At 45.6% G+C, this 21,571-nt stretch overlaps 1 protein-coding gene across 2 annotated transcripts in view; it reads right to left on the reverse strand.

Moving 5' to 3' along the window:
- SBSPON (somatomedin B and thrombospondin type 1 domain containing) overlaps positions 1-19,927 on the reverse strand; it is a 32,728-nt gene extending 12,801 nt beyond the window's left edge. The window contains exons 1-2 of one of the 2 annotated variants that reach the window (XM_027561176.1): positions 19,633-19,927; positions 7,253-7,481 (exon numbers count right to left, since the gene is read on the reverse strand). In XM_027561176.1, coding sequence (XP_027416977.1) covers positions 7,253-7,481; positions 19,633-19,846 — 443 coding nt within the window. In that variant the 5' untranslated portion in view covers positions 19,847-19,927. The remainder of the gene's footprint in view (positions 1-7,252; positions 7,482-19,632) is intronic. The other variant, XM_027561175.1, reaches the window with a different exon arrangement.
- Between the last annotated feature and the right edge of the window lie 1,644 nt (positions 19,928-21,571).

Consider the following 21,571-nt stretch of genomic DNA (forward strand, 5'->3'; position numbering starts at 1 on the left):
GATTTTTCCAGTAGTCATGTACAGATGTGAGAGTTGGACCATAAAGAAGGCCGAGCGCCAAAGAATTGATGTTTTTGAACTGTGGTGCTGGAGAAGGCTCTTGAGAGTCCCTTGGACTGCAGAGAGATCAAACCAGTCCATCCTAAAGGAAATCAGTCCTGAATATTCATTGCAAGGACTGATGCTGAAGCTGAAGCTCTAATACTTTGGCCACCTGATGCGAAGAACTGACTCATTAGAAAAGACCCTGATGCTGGGAAAGATTGAGGGCAGGAGGAGAAGGAGGCAGAAGAGCATAAGACAGTCAGATAGCATCACTGACTCACTGGACACAAATTTCAGCACACTCCAGGAGATAGTGGAGGACAGAGGAGTCTGGTGTATAGCAGTCCATGGGGTTGCAAAGAGTGGGACATGACTTAGCAACTGAACAATTGAACAATTCAAACTCAGTGTTGAGTCTCTGTGGTTAAGACCAATCATAGAATTGAGCAGGAACCCTGGACCTTGTCTCCTCTGTGTCCTGGCCCCTCCAGCCCAAGCTTGGTTGGATGGCATATTCTACTAAGGAGGTGTCCTTCCCTTTGGCACGAGTCTAAAGTAAACAAGCCAAGAACCAGATCACCTAGAGGACTCTGAGCTAGCTCCATTTTTTAACATTCCCCACAAATTTAATTTTTCACTAAGAGCAGTAGGTAATTTAGAAATTATTTTTGCCTCCAGTCTCCCTTCTGCTTCTGTGTGGCAGCACATAGCTGGTGCTTCAGGACAAAAGCTTTCAATAAATGCCCATTCTCCTGCCTCTCCCCTTCCTGGCAACAATATTCAATGTAATAGATTCTTTGTTAACAGACTATTTGCCAACTTTTCTGGCATCCCATCAACCTACCATTGTTCGCTTTTAGGGCAACTTCCACTTCTAAAAGAGTGGCCCCACACGTACTTACTTTGAATGTGAAAGTAAATTACATTTGCTTTGAGAATTTCATAAAGCCCTCTGACACAACGGGGTGTCACAAAAGCAGACTTAGAACCACTAGTCTGTAGATATGGTGTTGAAGAGAATGGAATGAAAATTTGACAAATAACGCCAGCCTAGAATCATACAGTTCATAATAATGCACAGTGATCTTGCAGAAGGAAAACCCATATGAACAATAGTCAGTATGGGCAACAAACACATAATATATGCTTCTGGATTACTCATGATACACATTAAATGAAACTGGAAGAGGGCAAAGGCTGTGTGTGAGTTTAGTCACTAAGTTGTCTTCACTGCTTTTGCAACCCCATGGACTGCAGCCCACCAGACTCTTCTGCCCATGGGATTTCCCAAGCAAGAATACTGGAGTGGGTTGCCATTTCCTTCTCCAGGGAATCCTCCCAACCCAGGGATCGAACTTCTGTCTCCTGCCTTGGCAGGCAGATTCTTTGTTGCTGAGCCACCAATGGCTACTTGATCATTAATTAGAGTGTCTTCATAATTGTATTTTATTCACTGGCCTTTCATGGCCTTTATATTTCTACTTAGTTATCAGACTCTGTAATTGTGATTTTAAAATATTGGATTGGCCAAAAAGTTTGTTTAGGTTTTTCTGTTGGATATCATGGGAAAACCTGAATGAACTTTTTGGCCAACCCAATATAATAATAATATATCAATATTATTAACATTTGTATAGTATTAACATTTCTATATTATTAACATTCATATTATAATAATATATTAATATCAATTGAACATTCATATTGATATTGTAAATTCATTGATTTACATTATCAATATTAATTTTCAATATAATTATAATCATAACAACTAATGATAATGCTTAAAAGCAAAACACTATTAAGGGACGAAACTCACAAGATTTAGGGCAATGAGATCACCTGTCATGCTGTTACCTCACTGAGCTCCAATGTCCTCATGTATAAACCCAGAGAGATGACATTGTTCTATATCCATCAGTTCAGTTCAGTTCAGTTCAGTTGCTCAGTCGTGTCTGACTCTTTGCGACCCCATGAACCGCAGCACCCCAGGCCTCCCTGTCCATCACAGGCAAAATAATGCCTCCCTCAAGATGTCCATGTCCAAATCTCCAGAAGCTGTGAATATGTTATGTTACATGGCAAAGAGAAATTAAAGATGTTACTCGATTGAACTTAAAATAGGGTGATTATTCTGGATTATCCAGATGGCTTGAATGTAAGCACAATGGTCCTTCGAAGAGTTAGAGGAGGATGTTATGACTGAAGACAGGCACAGAAAGATGCTATGATCTGGCTGGGAAGGTGGAGGAAGGGGACCATGAGAAAAGAAAGCCTCTCATACGATGGAAAATGCAAAGAAACTGATTCTCCGTCAGAGCAATCAGAGAGGAATTCAGCCCTGTTGACAACCTTGGTTTAAGTTCAGTAAGACCTGTGTCTGACTTCTGACTACAGAACTGTGCGATGATACATTTGTGTTGTTTAAGTCACTAAGTTTGTGGTAATGTACTGCCTCCAGCTTTCTGAGGTATTGACAAAAGCTAACACAATCCTAAAGGAAATCAACCCAGAATGTTCATTGGAAGGACCAATCTGAAGCTTCAGTATTTTGACCACCTGATGCAAAGAACCAACTCACTGAAAGAGACCCTGATGCTAGGAAAGACTGAGGGCAGGAGAAGGAGGTGACAGAGGATGAGATGGTGGATGACATCTCCAACCCGATGGACTTGAGTTTAAGCAAGCTCTGGGATGCTGTGAAGGACAGGGAAGCCTTAGCGTGCTGCAGTTCATGGGATCGAAAAGAGTCAGACACAACTCAGCGACTGAACAACAATAATACAACACCAAGCGTGTTTTTCTCTAAAAGGTGTTTTCCTGTGAGTGACTTGCTTAATTTTAGTGGTTTTTTTTTTTAATTTTAGTGTTTTCTGCATTTTGGTAGGCTGTTTCACAGTTTATCAAGTCCTTGTTCCAAGAGGATTAAAATATTATTTCACTGCTTCCTGAAATAATAAAGATCAGAGTGAAAATAAACACAGACTTAAAAATTAGTAGAATATACCCATGAGATGAAGGGCTGGTTTTCTGAAAAGACAGACCAAATAGACAAACTTTAGCTAGACTCACCAAGAAAGAAAGAGGCGATTCCAACAGGTTAAATTAGAAATGAAAAAGGAGAAGTTACAACTAATACCACAGAAATATAAAGGATCATAAGACACTATTACAGATAACTATACATCAACAAATTAGACAAATAAATTCATACAAGACTGAATTATGAAGAAACAGAAAATCTGAATAGGCTGACTACTAATAGGGAAATTGAAACAATAATGAAAACACAAAACTCCCAAAAAACAAAAGCCCAGGCCTAGATGACTTTACTGGAAAATTCCACAAAACATAAAAAAAAATATTTAATATCATTCTCAAACGTTTCCTAAAAATCAAAGAGGAGGAAAATTTTACAAACAAATTTTATGAAGCCTGCATTACCCTGATACCAAAACCTGACAAGTACACTACAAAAAAAGAAAATTACAGGCCGATATCCTTGATGAGCATAGACACAAAAAGCATCAGCAAAACACTAACAAACTGAATGTAATTATACAGTAAAAAATCATATACCATGATCAAGCGGGATTTATTCCAGGGGTGCAAGGATGGTTTCATTGATTCTGCAAATCAACCAATGTGAGACATTCACAAAATGAAGGATAAAAATCATATGATCATCTCAACAGATATGCAAAAACACTTGACAAAATTCAAAATCCATTTATGATGTTGATATCAACAAATTGGATACAGTAGGAATGTACCTCAACATATAAAGGCCATAAGGGCTTCCCTGGTGGTTCAGAGGTTAAAGCGTCTGCCTGCAATGCGGGAGACCAGGGTTCAATCCTTGGGTCGGGAAGATCCCCTGGAGAAGGAAATGGCAACCCACTCCAGTATTCCTGCCTGGAGAATCCCATGGACGGAGGAGCCTTGTAGGTTACAGTCCACAGGGTCTCAAAGAGTCAGACACGACTAAGCCACTTTCCTTTTCTTTCTTTATGACAAGCCCACAGCTAACACACTCAACAGTGAAAAGCTGAAAACTTTTCTTCTAAGAGAAGAGTAAGACAAGGATGCCCACTCTTGCCACTTTTATTCAGCAAAGTATTAGAAGTCATAGTCCCAGCAATGAGCCAAGAAAAAATTTTTTAAAATAAATTCAAGTCGAAAAGGAAGTAATAATACTGATACTATTTGCAAATGACATGATACTATTAATACATAGAGAACCTTGAAGACTCCACCAAAAAAAAAAACTGTTTGAACTAATGAATTCAATAAAGTTTTAAGATACAAAATCAATACACAGGAACTTCCCTGGTAGCTCAGTGGTAGAGAACCTGCTTGCCAATGCAGAAGACACAGGTTCCCCTGATCTGAGAACATCCTACATGGTATGGGGCAACTAAGCCTGTGTGCCACAACTGTTGAGCCTGTGCTCCAGAGCCTGGGAGCCAGAACTACTGAGCCCACATGATGCAACTCCTGAAGCCCACGAGCCCTAGAGCCCATGCTTGGCAACAAGAGAAGCTACCACAATGAGAAGCTCACAAATCACAACTAGAGCAGCCCCTGCTTGAGATAACTAGAAAAAAAGCCCACAGAGCAACGGAGACCCAGTACAACCCAAAAATTCAATACTCAAAAATACATTGTGGCTAGTAACAAACTATGAGAAAGAGGAATTAACATAACAATGTAATTTACAATTGCCTCAAAAAGAACATAATGCCTAAGAATAAATTGAATCAAGGAAGTGAAAGACTTGTACTCTGAGAACTGTAAGACCTTGATGAAGGAAACTGAGGACAATACAAAAGGATGGAAGGTTATGCATTATCATCCTGCTATGAAGAGACCCAGGCCTGGGAAGGGGGCTGAGCACCCTGGTGCCACACTGAAGGGTCAGCCTGTGCTGCAGGAATACATTCTAGCAGCCTATCCCTGTAACTAAGTGGTGCCATTGTTTTTTCTAATGGATCCAGCTGCCAGTGCAGGGAACATGGGTTTGATCCCCAGTCCGGGAAGATCCCACATGCCACAGAGCAACTAAGCCTATGTGCCACAAGCACTGAGCCTGCACCCTAGGGCCCGCGCTCCACAACAAGCGTAGCCCCCACTCTCTGCAACTAGAGAAGCCTGAGCACAGCCAAAAATAAACAAAATGAGACAAAACTCTACTGGCACTAAACTAAAATTTTTGTGCATTCGATTGTTTTTAAAATAGCCAAACAAGCAGACTTTTAGCCATTTAGATCCTAATTTTACATATCCTGTGAAATATACCCAACGTCTGCTGGCCACTGATTAGGTAAATCTTTATGGTTGCAAGACCCCAAGCCACCATGACACCTGCCCTATGAAGCCCTTTCACCCAGGGACTCCAAACCATGCTACTTAGTTGATATCAACTGGATGCACGAGCTCCTGGCAGACTCTTCTGTTCCCCCTCTGGATGGTGATCGCCATAGTGCAACCTTTGAACATCCTCTCTCACACAGCCTGTAAGGTCATTGTGTGTTACTACTGCCTCTTGGGGTCATGAGTTTTTCCTAAACTGGTCCCCAGATCCTCAACCCCCACCCCCCAACCTGGGTGTCTGGCTCACCATGCTGTTCCCTCTACCTGGATGGTTCTGCATTTTTTAGCCTCATCATATCCTCAGGGAAGTCCCTCCCCTCCTAGCCTCTGTGGATCCCCTCCTCCACCAAGGAATCTATTTATAACACACATGGGACCTCCTTGTTGGCTCAGACTGTATTTGCAATACACACTCACAAGTCACTACACCTCTCCCTTGTTCCATACATGATATCCTATGCTTGCAGTGCTTAGTCACTCAGTCGCATCCAAATCTTTGTGACGCCATGGACTATAGCCTGCCAGGCTCCTCTGTCCACGGGATTCTCCAGGCAAGAATACTGGAGTGGGTTGCCATTTTCCTCCTCCAGGATATCTTACCGATCCAGGGATCGAACCCGCATGTCCTGTGTCTCCTGCATTACAGGCAGATTCTTTACCCACTGAGCCAATAGGCAAGCCCTTGTTCCATACCCCGTTGGATTTACCACTGAATTATCATTGCAGTGGTAATTCTCTGGGACTAGTTTCCTAGGATGATCTGCTTATCATCTTCCCCTCCCGCTAGACTGTGATCTACCTGACAGCAGGTTTCACAGCAACTTTTCTCCCCACTGTGATTGGCACCCAGCCCAGTGCCTGGCATCCAGGAGACTCTGAAGAAACACTTGTGTGTGGAAAGAACAAAGGAGCAAAACAACTCGGAGGATCACGCTGACGTGGAATTTTCCAGGTTCCTATGAAAAAAACATGATCTCTGCTACCCTGAGAAGTCAGTGTTTTGCTCTATCAGATTCAACCCCTATCAACACACCGGTTTTGGCCTTTTTGTTAATTTCTTTGTGAGTTTCCCATGGCTCCCAACTCATGAAGGAGCTGACTCTGGGTCTCCTGGGCCAGCCCACGAGCAAAACAATCTTCCCAAATCAAAAATCTCATCACATCAGCCCCAACCCAGTTGGTCTGGGAGGAGAAACAGGTTTTTTAAGAGAATCATTTTATCATGCTTTAGGAATTTGTTGAGCTTCCCAGGTGGCTCAGTGGTAAAGAATTCGAGGGCAATGCAGGAGATACAGGTTCCATCCCTGGCTCGGGAAGATCCCCTGGAGGAGAGCATGACAACCTACTCCAGTATTCTTGCCTGGAGGATCCCATGGACAGGAGAGTCTGAGGGGCTACAGTCCATGTGGTCACAAAGAGTCAGACGCGACTGAGCAACTAAACACCAACAACAGGAATTTCTAATTTTTCTATTATTTTCACAGGTATGCGAGTGTCCCTGATTAAACAGGGATGGCGGTGAAAGGTGAAATCCAGTTATCCTTACTGGACGCATCTTATCCTGTGTGAAATAGCCTCATCCTACCTTAAGTCCTTTGTGGTCAGCTTGATAGAGTTTGCTAAACACCACAGTGTACGGTCCCTTACAGCTGGCGCCTGCAGCGCGGGAGGGGCCCACCTACAAGCTATAAATGGGAAGGGCTGGCTCGGGTGTTGGGGAGGGCTTTAGTGCAACTGATGGATAAAGGCATTATCTAACACTTCCTGAGCTTCCTATCTCCTCTGCGCAGCCTGGCCCACCCCGCTCCCTGCAGTGCCTGCATTGGATGCTCACCACCCAGGGACAGCAATTAAGGAAAGCGCGGTACCGAAGGCATGCCCGCAGTCCTCGCCCTGCGGCGTCGCGTACTCCAGGCAGCCGGCTCTCTCCTCCAGGGCCGGGCAGGGCTCGCCGCCGTTCTGAGGCTCCTGCTGCACCGCGCGCCTCCGCACGCGCGCCGTGGGCCGACACTGGCTGGCACAACCGCTCCAGGGGCTCCACTCCCCAACGATGCACGGGCGAGCTGAAAAACAGCACGATGGGGACGCACACCTGAGCACAGCCAGCGCCTGCCAGGCCGTTCCCGCCAAGACACACAGTCAAGTTCAGGCTGTGCATACATCGTGCCGGGACCCGCGGTGGATCAGGAGGAACGCACAAGGTTGACACTGACGCTACCCACCCTGATGGTGAACTGATAAATGGGTATCCCTTAGAGACGGGCGGATGTTCCCGGATCATGAAGGTGGGTCTGAGCCAGGACCCACCCGAGTAAGAGACTGATGCCTTCAGGGTACTTCCTCTTACAGTCCAGTGTTAGATCAGCTCTTTGCCCTTGTTTTCCTTTGATTGTAACTTTATCCTCCTCTGTCCAGAATATTTTTAGGGCAACAGTAATACACACTCATTGTTGGAGGACAGGGAAGTCTGGTGCGCTGCAGCCCACGGGGTCGCAAAGAGTTGGACACAACGTAGCGACTAAACAATAGCAGTAATACACATTCATTGTAGAAAACATAAAGGAAATAAATTCTAAAAAAGAAAAGGTGGGACTTCCCTGGTGGGCTGGTGGTTAAGAATCTGTCAATGGAGGGGTCACAGGTTCCATCCCTGGTCTGGGAAAATTCCACATACTGCAGAGCAGCTAAGCCCTAGCTGGCAACTACTGAAGCCTAGTGGCCCTAGAACCCTGCTCAGTAACAACAGAAGCCATCAGAACGAGAAGACCCCGCACCAGAGATAGCCCCTGCTCCCTGAGACTAGAAAAAGCCAATGTGCAGCAACAAAGACCCCGTGAAGCCAGGAAAAAAAAAACAAAACAGGTGTTTCTCCCACCAATCACTTCTCCCACCATCCCATCACTTACCCAGGTCAATTCTTATCAGGAAATGTGCCTCCTTAAGACATGGCATAGGGCCACACCAATGACCCCTATCCAGTAGGGTTCTCCTGGTGCTCTATTCTCACCTTCCATGGCTCAGGGACTCATACACTATACGAGGTGACATTTAGAGATCAGCAACCAGGGCCCACAGAGGGTAAGAATACCCATGGTCAGGCATGGGGGCAGAGTCAGGGGATGAATTTGGTTCTCTGCCCATGACTGTAAAAATCAATGTGGTTGCATATTTAACTTTTTCATTTAAAATCCTAATAAGTCTTTTAAAAGGACTGTACTGAGTTTTCAAGTTGAATTACTTGAAGACCTGAAATTGGATATAAGAAAAGAGAAAAACAAAGAAACAGAAGATGTACCCTGAACTGGATGCCAAAATTCCTTTCCCACAAAAACATGACCCACTTTTTCCAATCACCCTCATACATTCAAGTTTTCAAAGTCTTCACCAAGAAAACACCCAAACTTCTTTGAAATCTGATGGGACTTCTGACAATTTGTACTTGAAAACACATTTTGCCTCTCGGCACACTCTAGTTTAGGGTTCGTGGTGTCTGGAAGCTACATCATTCGGTAGCACTACCCATGACATGAAAAGGGTAACATACATCATAAAGTTCGGTCAGTAACTAAAGAGCGTCAAACTGCTGTAAAACTGCTTTTATTAATCATCTAAAAACTTATAGGTAGGACTTCCCTGGTGGTCCAGTGGTTAAGACTCTGTGCTTCCACTGCAGGGGCTCCGGATTTGATCCTTGGTCAGGGAACTAAGATCATACATGCCTTGCAATGTGGCAAATAAATAAAATAAAATAAAATCCTGTGAACCTAAAAACAAAACAGACAAAAAGCCTTATAGGTATCACATGTCAACAATCTAAGGAAGCAAGAATGAGCCACACCAGAGTTCATTTCCAATATCTGCCATGCACACATCCTTTGGAAAATCAATAACAGGTCACTTCCTGCTCATTATCTCTTGTTAACCTTCCCTTTTTATTTTCACAGCCCTGTGATTCAATTGGCCCATAGAACCAGAAGGCATTTAAGGGGATTTCAGGTTAGGAGCTGGTTGAGAAGGACACCTCCTGTCCTTAATTCCTTTAATAACTCTTTTTCTTCCCCCAAATCTCTTCATCCCTGAGTTTAGTTAGTCCTATGCTTGAACTACACTTAATAATACACTTTAAAAATATACACTTGTTTCAAAAATTAAACATTTGGAGGCAGTATAAAATACAATTTTGCCATGGCTTCAACCCAAAACTTAGTTATATGGCCTTGGTTATACCCTATCCATCACCGACTCAATGGACATGAGTTTGAGCAAAGGTCTGGGAGAAGGCGAAAGACAGGGAAACCTGGGGTGGTGCAGTCCATGGGGTCGCAGAGTAGGACACTATTGTGCGACTGAACAACGACAACAATACATTATCCATAGGGTAACAGTTGACATGGGAGGATGAATTTAGTCTCCCAGTATTTCTTCAACATTTATGTCTTGTCTCATAAATCTTTATTTATTTGGGAATCATAGGTAAAGTCCTCAAATCACAGAATGATTGAATCAATTGTTGTTCCTATTGGTTAATATTTGTCCTTGGCAAAATGCTATGCCCTTTCTTCCTAATCTATGACTTTGTATGTATGTGCTAAGTGGCTTCCGTCATGTTCAACTCTTTGTGACCCTACCGCCAGGATCCTCTGTCCATGGGATTCTCCAGGCAGGAATACTGGAGTGGGTTGCCATGCCCTCTTCCAGGGCATGTTCCCAACCCAGGCATTGGACCCACGTTTCTTAAGTCTCTTGCATTGGCAGGCAGCGTTCTTTACCACTAGCGCTACCTGAGAAGCCCAATCTATGATTTTAACAGCCTCATAAGGAGAATCAGAAAGTTCTGGGCCCCGAACAAGAACATCTTGGGGTCTTCATTGTCAAACAAAGTGAAAAAAGTTCATGTAGAGTTTCACCAGTAGACAGGTGTTCCACAAAATATTTTGAGTTGGAAGATGAGTCTGAAGTATTTATTCCTGTTCTGCACAAAAGATTCTCATCTTGATTAACTTGTGAACTTTTGATTCTTTGGATTGCAATTTGTCACAGATCACAAGCAATCTTTGGTCATGGAGGTTGGGAGAACAGAAACTTCTGACAGATTTATTACCACAAGTCATATATCTCAGCTACTTGACACAGATTTCCTTTTGAACTCTTCCATTAGTATTCTTGTTACCTTCCCACTAAAGCTCACCTAACTCACATCTGTATACAGCATAACAAAACAGTCTTTCTTCACATGACTTTCTTATCCTTCACATTTCACTGGCTGTCACTGGGGGCTGGCAGACTCTCACCTAGCCAGCAGAAAGAGCTCCTGATTCCAAGCTCACTGCAGCTTCCCCGGGTCTTTGTTTGAATTTAATGGAACCACCTACCCTTTTTAGAGGAAAGAAGCCTAGATTTAATGGGTGCCTAGAAGCACTGCAAGCCTTTTTCTTCTCCTTTGTTTCAACTCCACATAACATTCAGGTGAGTTTCCCCAGAAGTGGACCCTCAGACATGGATCTGACTGAGAGCAATTTACTTGGGAGGTGATCCCAGGACGTATAAGGGAATGGGAAATGGACACAGAATCAGACATGGAAGAGAACAGAGGTAGGAAGGGGATGTCTAAGCTTCTACTTTGGGTGCAGTGAATGCCTCTGGCTCTGGGGTCACTGGGGAGTGGCAAGTGGACAGATCCGGAATGGAAGGAACCGTCAAGCCTTTCCCCATACGTGCCAGCTCATGTCCCTCCCTCTGGAGCCTTCTGGTTATCAGACGTCCCCACCATAGCCACAGGGAGAACAGCCAAGAGCAAAAAAGTAAGTTAAACAGTTCAGTAATGAATCTTCACACAAGAGTAGGGGATATTTCCCCATGTTCTAAGGGGAATACCCAGTCATATCAAAGTAAAATTGGGCTTCCTGGGTGGCTCAGCGGTAAAGAATCTGCCTGTCAATGCAGGAAACTCAAGAGATGAGGGTTTGATCCCTGGATCAGAAAGATTCCCTGGAGAAGGAAATGGGAACCGACTCCAGTATTCTTGCCTGGAAAATCCCATGGACAAAAGAACCAGGCGGGCTACAGTCCATGGGATCGCAAAGAGTTCAGTCACTGAGTGACTGAACACAAGTGGGATCCAAGTAAAATTACTTCAAAAGATGTACCACTACTCTCTCTCTCTCTCTTAATGGCTTTTAAAACTCCTTCCAAGGTTTTGCCATTGAATTTGGAATAGAATTCAAACTCCCTGAGTGGCCCACCAAGTCCTGGGTGACCTGCCTGTGCCTGCCTGCCACTCCCACTGGGAGCCAGCCCCCACTCCCCAACACCTCTTTCCAAGCTCTGCCCACGGTGGCCCCTTTGCCCCTGCCACACCCACTCATGCTTTTTCAGGACCTTTGGCTGTGTGTTCCCTCTGCTGGAATGTTCCTCCCACACTGGGCATGGCTGGGTTCGGCTCATCTTTGAGGTCCCAGCTGAACTATTTCCTTTCCAGGGAGACCTTCCCTGACCGGCTTATCACACACACACATACACACACCCCACAAAATTATTTCCTCTCAGACCTCAGTGTTTCCTGCCTTCTAGCATCTCCATAATTCAGAATACCAACCAAATGAAGTCGCTCGGTTGTGTCTGACTATTTGCAACCCCATAGACTGTAGCTTGCCAGGCTCCTCAGTCCATGGGACTTTTCCAGGCAAGAATACTGGAGTGGGTTGCCATTCTCTTCTCCAGGGGATCTTCCTGACCCAGGGATTGAACCTGGGTCTCCCGCATTATAGGTAGACTCTACCTTCTTAGCCACCAGGGAAGCCCATAATTCAGAATACATATGTATTTATTTTGTTTATTGTTCATTTTGTATTTCATCCCTAGCACTTGGCAGATGGCAGGTGCTCCATAAATTGTCAGATGGATGAATGAAATGGCATTAGACCAGGTCCTCCTCCTTTCTAAATTAAATTCTACATTGAAACAGACTCTGGCCTGCTCACATCATAAGTATTGGGTTGGGTTAAAAGTTCATTTGGGTTTTTCTGTAATGAACTTTTTGCCCAACCCAATAAGAAGCCAAAAGACTGACAGAGGCTCCAGGGTGTGAAGGAAAGCCGGAGGAAGAACAAAGTCAGAAACTCGCAGAGCCAAACACAGAAGAAATTCCTAACCTGGGCCAGAGTTGCCTGGGATCTCCTGGCAATGGTGGCCCCAAAGAGTGCCCCTGGAAGGAGCACTGCTTCTCTGCTCCTTAAGGTTACGTAGAGTCCAGTTTCTCCCAGCAACCACAGTCCATCAAGTCCTTCTTAATCCATTTATATCTCCTGGCATTACCACATCTTGAAAGTGACAAGCTTTTTCAGCATTAATATCTGTGGGGTGAGGTGGTATTTCCTTTTATTTGAGCCTAATTTCCCTCACTCAAGGATTTCAGAATACGGTGGGAAAACCCCTGTGTGTATCTCGTCTGAGCCACTCGTGGACTTACTGTTCCAGTAGACCCCTGCCCCGCAGCTTTTGGACCCGTCTTTCTATAGACACTTTCCCTCTCAGATTTCCCACTCAACTTTCCCCAGGCCCATTCCCAGTCCAGATAGAGGTGGAAACCAGAATTACACACACTATTTTCAACTGTAGGTATCAAGTGTTAGTCGCTCAGCTGTGTCCGACTCTTTGCGACCCCGTGGACTGTAGCCTGCCAGGCTCCTCTGTCCATAGGATTCTCTAGGCAAGAATACTGGATTGGGTTGCCATTCCCTTCTGCAGGGATCTTCCCCACCCAAGGATTGAACCCAGGTCTGCTGCTCTGCAGACAGATTCTTTACCATCTGAGCCACCAGGGAAGTCCTGTAGGTATCAAAGGGTAATCTAAAAATTTTTTTTCTAATGTTTTTCCTTGATGATGCCAAATACACACACACACACACACACACACACAGCAGCAGCAGCAGCAGCAGCAGCAAACTGAGCTGAAGGGCAAGCTCCTTCATTTCATGAATACAATCTGGATTATTTCTTCTTAATGTAAGGCCTGGTTATCTTCCTATAGCCTCTCCTTGGTTAATCAGACACTCAAACTTTCCTCTCTGTAATCTGGCCCTGCCTGCCTGGCTCTTTGCCACCTAAAAGGTGAAGGCCACCCACGATCAAGCACTTTCTCCCTCACTTTTTAAAGTTCCAATCAGTTCTTAGCCCTAACCATTTCTAAGGAAATATTCTTTTTGCACTTTATGCACAGCAGCAGCATTGATGCTTGGCTTCTGTTTCTCGACAGTCTATGGAAGGGAATTCCCTGGTGGTTGTGGTTAGGACTCCATACCCTCACTGCTGAGGATCTGGGTTTGATCCCTGGATGGAGAACTAAAATCCCACAAGCTGTACAGCACAGCCAAAAACTGAAAGAAAAAAAAAAAGCCTATGAAGGAAAAATAAAACAGTCCCTTACACACACACACATTCCTCAGGGTGACACAATTTTATTTATTTTTTTAAAGATCTTTTTGTTTTATGTGGACCACTTTTAAAGTCTTTATTGAATTTGTTACAATAGTACTTCCGTTTTATGTTTCAGTTTTTTGGCTGCAATGCATGTGGGAATCTTAGCTCCCTGACCAGGGACCGAACCCACACCCCCTGCATTGGAAGATGAAGTCTTAACCACTGACTGCCAGGGAAGCCCCTGGGTGACACAATTTTAAATTTACGTCATCTGCCTTTTTCTCTCTCCTTCTGCATATGTGCCCCTTTCCCAGGAAACTTGTCACAACTTCTCTGAAAGTCAAACAAGACCATAAAAATTGCCCAAGTGCCTATGGAGCCCCTCAAAAGCATAAATAAAATGATCAAGTATTTGTTTCCTCTTGCAGAAACCACGTTATTGGTCCCTGATAGGTTGGTTTTGTTTTGTTTTTTCTTTTGAGATATTAACTGGACAAGTTTATGAAATGCTAGCAGGACAGTGAAATGAACTGTCACCTTTGAAAAACAGGGTTGTAGACACCGTGCAAACCTGGGGTTGGGGGAAAAGGGATAAAAATAAAAAAGATAATGATACTTTTCTAGGTAATAAGTTTCTAAGGTGAGTTCTGTTCTCCTTTTGTGCATTCCCACACTTTCTGCAACAAACATATATTTTGTGATAAGGAAGGAAACTATCATTTTTAAAAAGGACATGTGGATATGCCTCAGAGGCACTGAGTGGTCGGTCCCATTTTTTTTGGACAATCGTTTGTTAGCAACATTGCAAAAGCTCTTGAGTGTGTGCATGCTCAGTTGCTTCAGTCATGTCTGACTCTGTGACCTTAGGAGTATAACCCGCCAAACCCCTCTGTCTATGGGATTCTCCAGGCAAGAATACTGGAGTGGGTTGCCATGCTCTACTCTAGGGGATCTTCCCGAACCAGGGATTGAACCCGCTGTCTCTTATGTCTCCTGCGTTGGCAGGCAAGTTCTTTACCTCTAGTGCCACCTGGGAAGCTCCGCAATAACTCTTAGGGGATTTCAAAGAGGAGCAGGGCACATTTTCTTGCCCTCGAGAGGCACACAATTGATGGAGAAAAAAAAGACTCACTCTACCAGTATTTATATGGTGCCTGCTCTGCAAAGTCCACAGCTTCCCAAAAAGCCTCATTTCCCTGAGGCAGTGAAAACCTAATGTTTAAACCTGTGGGCTCTGGATCCAGAGCCCCTGAGTTCAAATGTCACTTCATCACTTTTTAGCTGTGTGACTTTGGACAAACTGCTTGACCTTTCTGCGCTTGTTTAGCTCATTCGTAGAATGAGGTCAAAATGGAGAATGCCTTGGTGGGTTGTGAGACCTAAGGAAACTGAGAGCTGTGAGGCTGCTTAGAGAGGAGGGCCTGGCACAGAGTAAGTGCTGGGTAAGCATGGATGACTTTCCCCTCCTGGACTGCACACCCAGGGCTGCAGCCAAATCATGTCAAATTCTGGCGCCAGTCCCTGCTCGTTATTTCCGCAGGGACAAAGGCAGGGGAAGCCACACACTGTCTCTCAGGCCATGACGGCTCCAGTGAAGTCTTGATTTTTTAAATCATCATGGACTGTGCCGTCCTTTTTGGGGGGTGAGTTTGGGAGCCTGTATTTTCCAGCATGGTGCCCCTGCTCCCTCCAGTTAAGATGTCAGCAGATTTTGGCCACTTGATTTCCTAGTGCTGTGTGCTAAGCCATTTTAGTTGTATCTGACTCTCTGTGACCCCACCGACTGTAGCCCGCTAGGTTCCTCTGTCCATGGGATTCTCCAGGCAAGAATACTGGAGTGGGTTGCCATTTCCTCCTCCAGGGGATCTTTCAGACCCAGGGATAGAACCTGGTCTCTTACATCTCCTTACACTGGCAGGCAGGTTCTTTACCACTAGCACCACCCGGGAAGCCCTAGTTGGTTTCCGAGATTCCCCATCAATCTGGCAGAAGAGACTGGCCCCATATAGGCTACTCGTTTCTTTGTCCTGCTTCACTTGAGTTTATGATTACTCTTTCCTAAGTTGCTCATCCAAGATCTAGTGCAACTTACTGCTTCTATGGTCTTAGAAGGCAGATTCTGTGAACACAGCTGATGAGCTGGAGCCTGGGCGTTAGGAGCCTGATAAGCAAGTCTTCCAGGAAGTTCTTTCAGGGCAGGGTAACTTGGATCTGGCTTCTTGGCCTTTTCCCATATCTGCTCAGGCTCAGCCAATGGTGAATTTTCTATCATTTGGGGATGTGGAGTAGTTATGAACATACATTATGGGTGTTGAAACCCATGCCATCACCCTAATGAGATTTTCTGAGATGATTAGTTTCAGAACTTATTTTTTGTTGGAAAGCTTAGTCATTCTGGGTTTGTGTGTGTGTCTGTGTGTCTGTGTGTCTGTGTGTGTGTTTTCTTGGCTGTGCTGTGGGGCATGTGGGATCTTAGTCCCCTGCCCAGGGATCAAACCTGCACCTCCTGGATTGGTAGCATAGAGGCTTAACCTCTGTGCTGCCAGGGAAATCCTGAAAGTTTAGTCAGTCTTTACAGCCAACTTATTTTTACTGAGTAAAAAAATAACTTTCTATTTAGAAAAAAATTTCCAGTACTTCATCTCTTAGCCACATCAAAAAAATAATAACAATAATGCATTTATCAAGATGAAAAAATCAGAAGGGCTAGAGGTAAGTTCCATTGACACAGTTACCTTTTTCATTCACATGTAATGTCATTTCAGACAAAACTGCTTCCAGCAGCATTGGCAGGTAATGCATCCTTAGGTAAGAAGCAAACAAGATTCTCAGAGGCAGAGCGGTTCTGTGTACACCGAGTCACTGGGAGCTTTGAGCTGCTGCACCTTGATTTATCCAGGAGTAAATCACAGCTATGAGTTGGCACAGACAGATGGGGCTGATGGCAGCTTGAAAGCAGGTAGTCATGGGTTCTGACTCATTCTGTTCCCCACTAGTGTTAACTTTGTGATGGGAAAGCCCTCTGAAAGTCCCAGCTCCTACAGCTGGGAAACACCAATACCAGCCCACCTCACCTTCTCCCCAAACACACAGCATGGTTGTGATGCTGGCCCAGGGCCAAGGAAGCCAAGCAGCTCAGCTCCGTCTTGCCCCTCACTCTCCCTCAGCGTGGAGGCCTGAGAAGGCTCAGGCTCACAGAGTGGCTGCCTTCCAACTGTCTCTATTTTCTTTCTTCTTTTAAGAAACAGTTTAATTAATTAATTTATTTGGCCGTGCCAGGTTGTATTTGCAGGATTCTCCGAGATCTAGTTCCCAAACTAGGAATGGAACCCAGGTCCCCAGCACTGGGAAGGAGGAGTCTTAGCCATTGGACCACCAGGGAAGTCCCTGGTTGTCTCTATTTTCTTGCTGCCTTGTCCCCAAAACTCCAGATGCAGAGAATCTATCACGGAGGAGCCTTTTCCATCCCAAGCCTGTTTCTGCCTAGGCCTGGGAGAGCCTCTGCTAACTCCCTTGGGAAGGGCATTTAAGGTTCCTGAAAATACTCCTTTAAAAATCCTATCAGGCCCCATTCCCTTTTCTGGTTTGGGTTTCTTCGTCCGCCGCCCCAGCCCTCCCTAAGCACAAAGAGCCCAGGATTTTTTTCTGAGTTCTCTGGGAGATGGTAAAGTCTTCTCTCTTCTGCTATCACCTTCCCCAAAAATCCTCACTTTGAAATGACAGGCCTTTGTTTTAGTATTTCTGCTTCCTGGACTAAAAAGGAGGGATTTATTTTTGACCAAATAGAGACTTGGAGGATTCTGGAATTCCTCACAGCATTGTTAGGGCTCATGAAAAGGCCAGTTCTCCTCCTGACACTCACCTATCTAGCTGTGTTCACTGTCTGTCCTGTTCATCAGGTGACTGTCAGGGCCTGGCCTAGCACTGGCACAAAAGGCTGCTGCCCACAGGTAACACTGAACAGCCATGGATGCTTTCCTCCTAGAACCCCCATCCTCCTTCTATAGGCTTCTCGCTCATTCTCTGTGACTAGGCTTGCCCATTACTTCCTCTGAGGAGCCGTCCTTGAATTCCTCCGGTCTCCTGAGCTTTTCCTCTCTGGCCTCCCAGATCCACTGTTTTGCCACTGAGCATGTGGCAGATGGTTTTGTATGTGTGTTTCCCTGCTGGACTCAGGAGGGCAGAAACTGTCTTCATGGTTTTTGTATCACTGTGTTTACCACAGACTGAACTGCAGGAATTCTGTATTTCCCTTTACAATATAGGTAGAATGCTCAAGAGAGAAAAAAGATTTGGAGAGAGAGACTGCCATAGTGGGCAGGCTTCGCTCAAGTGATCCAGGGAACCGAGACAAATAGGAGTTTGGGAGGGATGCTGTGAGGAGCAGGGGCACCTGGCCAGAGGCTACGGCATTTCCTAAGTAATTGACTCTTCACCTTACTTGGGTAGTAAAGTGCCCTGGCTTTGGTGCAGAAGCAGGAAAGCAGCTTATCAAAAAAAAAAAAAAAAAAAAATCAATATTCTCAGATGTATCATTAGCTTTCAATCAAGATTTAAAAAAAAAAAAAAACTTCATGTTTTTTCAACTGTGTTTTCAGCAGCGGGCCTGGTTGACCATCCTGCCATGGGCCCGTGGCCTCTCCCTGCCTAAAAAGAGGCAGAAAGGGTGCTACTCTCTACCAGGCATCCAGGTACCTGGGGAATAATAGCCCTGCAGGTTCCTTTTCCAGGAACATGCTGAGGCTCCCACCACACCAGGATCCTTGAGGTTAAGCCCTAATGCATGTGTGGCTTTGGGGGTGTTGTGATTATCAGGGAGCAGGGCTACTTTTCTTTCCAGACCTGGCTTCTTCTCAAGTATGCCTTGTTCTTCAGGACTACTCTCACCACGTCTTCCTTTACCTTTTAATTAAGTTGGCATTTATCACATCTATACCAGGAGCCTATGTGTGAGGTTTAAAGATTAAAAAGACTGAACCTAAAGGAAAACCAGCAAGAATGAAACATACTAGGAACCCTGAGATAAAACCCTTAGTCATGTTATATGGATACAACTGAATTTAAAGAATATACGGAACACCTCATAGGAGGAAGAGGCTGTGCAACGGGCCAGAGTGCAGGTGAGGACAACTGTGGTACTCCAGGAACTCCTTCTCCAGAAGAAAGCACCCTCCCAGAGCCAGGCCTTGGCGCCACGTTCCTCCTTTCACCCCCTCTTGATTGAAAGCTAAGGGTTAAAAGAAAGCACCCCTGTGGAAACTGGCCTGGGGCGTTCCCCTGGCACCTGTCAGCGCCATGTCTCCAGGCAGAAGGTGGCCAGACCAGGCCTGGAGCTCCCAAGTGGAGGGCTTCACTAGACAGAGATGGCCTGTGCCCTTCCAGAACATGGGCTCTAGGCCCTCTGGCCAGGCCGTGGTGGGAAGGGGTGCTTTGGAACTGTATGTCCAGAAGACTGGAGATCCCTGGGTGGAGGGGGCAGGGGGACCCTAGGATGGAGAGTCTGGGGAGCACCTAGAGAGAGCGGGCTGAGAACCCTAGGACAAAAAGAGCTGGGTGGACCTGGATGCAAGGGGCTGGAGGACCCTAGCACAGAGTTGGGTGGACCTGAATGGGGCAGGTGGCGGGGGGGTGGGGCAGGTGGCGGGGGGGTGGGGCGGGTAGGGGTGAGGAGGCGTCTAGGGTGGAATAGATGAGCCCAGGAAAGCCTGGCTCCGGCATTGCGGTCCCCAGTGTGGGACCTGCGTCCCTCTGCTGCGGGCGAACCGCCAGCTGCCCACCCTCGAGCCTGCCACCCACCTGGGCACGCCCTGGCATAGTCGAAGCAGCAGTCCCCGGTGAGGCGGCAGGCTTGGTCGCAGAAGCACGTCCCGTAGACCCGGTCCTGCCTCCAGCCGCTGGCGAAGCAGGCGGGGTCCCGGCCGGGGCAGCAGCGCCCGGCGTCCGCGCAGCCGGCCAGGGCCCCGGGCCACAGCCGCGCCAGCACGCACAGCGCCATCCACAGTGTCCTCATGGCGCGCGCTCTGCACACCTTCGGGGCAAGTGCCGGGGTTCCTCGGAGAGCGCCGGCCCCGGAGCAGCCCGGCCCGGCCCTGCCCCGCGCCGGCCCTCGCCCCACCCCGGCCCTGGCGGCGCGCCCGTCGGGAGCCGGGCGGGGACCGGCGGGGAGGGCGCCTCCGCCCCCGGCGCCCGCGATCGACGCTCGGGACCCCGGGCCCCTGCCCACGGCGCCCATGGCCCGGCCCGCGGGGAAGGCCGGAAGGCAGCGGAAAAGCAGGTGCTCTGGGATCTCAGGGAGCGACCGGGCCCACCAGCCGCCCCGCCAGGGCGGCCACATGTCCTGGCTCCAAACTCTGCTTCCTGACTTCTGGGGACAGGTTAGCCAGTCGGCAGCTTGACTCCGAAGCCAGGAGCCGTATCGCACTCGATGGGCACGAACCGGGCTCAGTCGCACGGCTCGCCCAGACTTAGCCCAGAAAGCCACGATGTACTTTTCCCAGGACACCCAGTTCCCCTCCGCAACCTCCCTAGGCCACTGAATCGAGAGATAAGACTGAAGAAAGGTCCTTTCTTTCTGCAGCATTTTCTAATGGGTTTTTCCTGCCCCAGGAAAATGCCACTTTGTTTCACCGAAGAATCAATTAATGATACATAGACTACCAACGGTGCCTGGCTTTCTGTTAAAGCAGATTTCCCCAAAGAAATTCTGCTTGATGGTACTGTAGAATTAATTTCCGCTTTAATCAAGCGCCATCCTAACTTCGTATAGACATTTTCTTCCACCTTTTTCTCCAAATATATTTTCTGTATTCCTTTTGTTAACCAAATAGTTCTGGAAGTTTCATTTTCTTTTATGTTTTTAAACATTTAAACTATTCATGGTTTTTGTAAGAAACTGAGACCATAAAGTTGTATCTGAGAAATCTAATTAACTTCAGAATTTTTTTTTCCTTTCTCATATGAAGACTTCTCAAAGAATTCCTGTTACTCTTCAGAGACTAGAAAAGTAGCAAAAGGAAAAAAAAAACTTGGCTATGAAAATAAACAATACAATAATCACACATAAAAAATTAAGCAAAAAAGCTGTGACATGAAAAAGATTGAATCTTTTTTAAGAATTGTATCTTATAAACTGAAATCACAGATGAAGTTTGACAAGGGTACAAAGCAATTTTCCCCCACTGTCCAAAGAAAACACACTCTAAAATAAAAAAGAAATATTTTCTTTGTGATTATTTATACTAATAAATCTCAGGCTTGGAAATAATCTTATTTTCCTCTTTAGGTAAGTCTCTCTTTTTGCAATTTAATTTAAAAAGACTTACTTTTTAATATTTTTAGTTCTTGGTAGTTGATATTAAATAACTTTGTCAGCAAATTATACCCTTTGCTTTTACCTGTGTGTACGTTTTATTAGCATCTTCATACTAACTCATTCATGTAATTTATCTCCCACGTCTTCCCTAAGGCTGTCTGCTTTATGGAATGCCTTTAGCTAGAGACTTGTTCTGTAATGTCTTAAGAATCTGGACTTGTTCCAGGAAAACATAAATGCTCCACTGACAAGTTCATTTTCAGATACAGAAAGTAGAAGAAGATGACCTCCGGTTTAAGAGAATTAAAAATACAATGCCCAATGCTTCCTCAAATACTTTTTATCATCCCTTTTTCCTTATAACCAGACAAAACCCAAAATCTAAAATCAAAAACAGGAAGTTGGGAGTCTGTGTTCAGAAAG

This window comes from Bos indicus x Bos taurus, chromosome 14 (assembly GCF_003369695.1).
Source record: "Bos indicus x Bos taurus breed Angus x Brahman F1 hybrid chromosome 14, Bos_hybrid_MaternalHap_v2.0, whole genome shotgun sequence".
Lineage (NCBI taxonomy): Eukaryota > Metazoa > Chordata > Mammalia > Artiodactyla > Bovidae > Bos > Bos indicus x Bos taurus.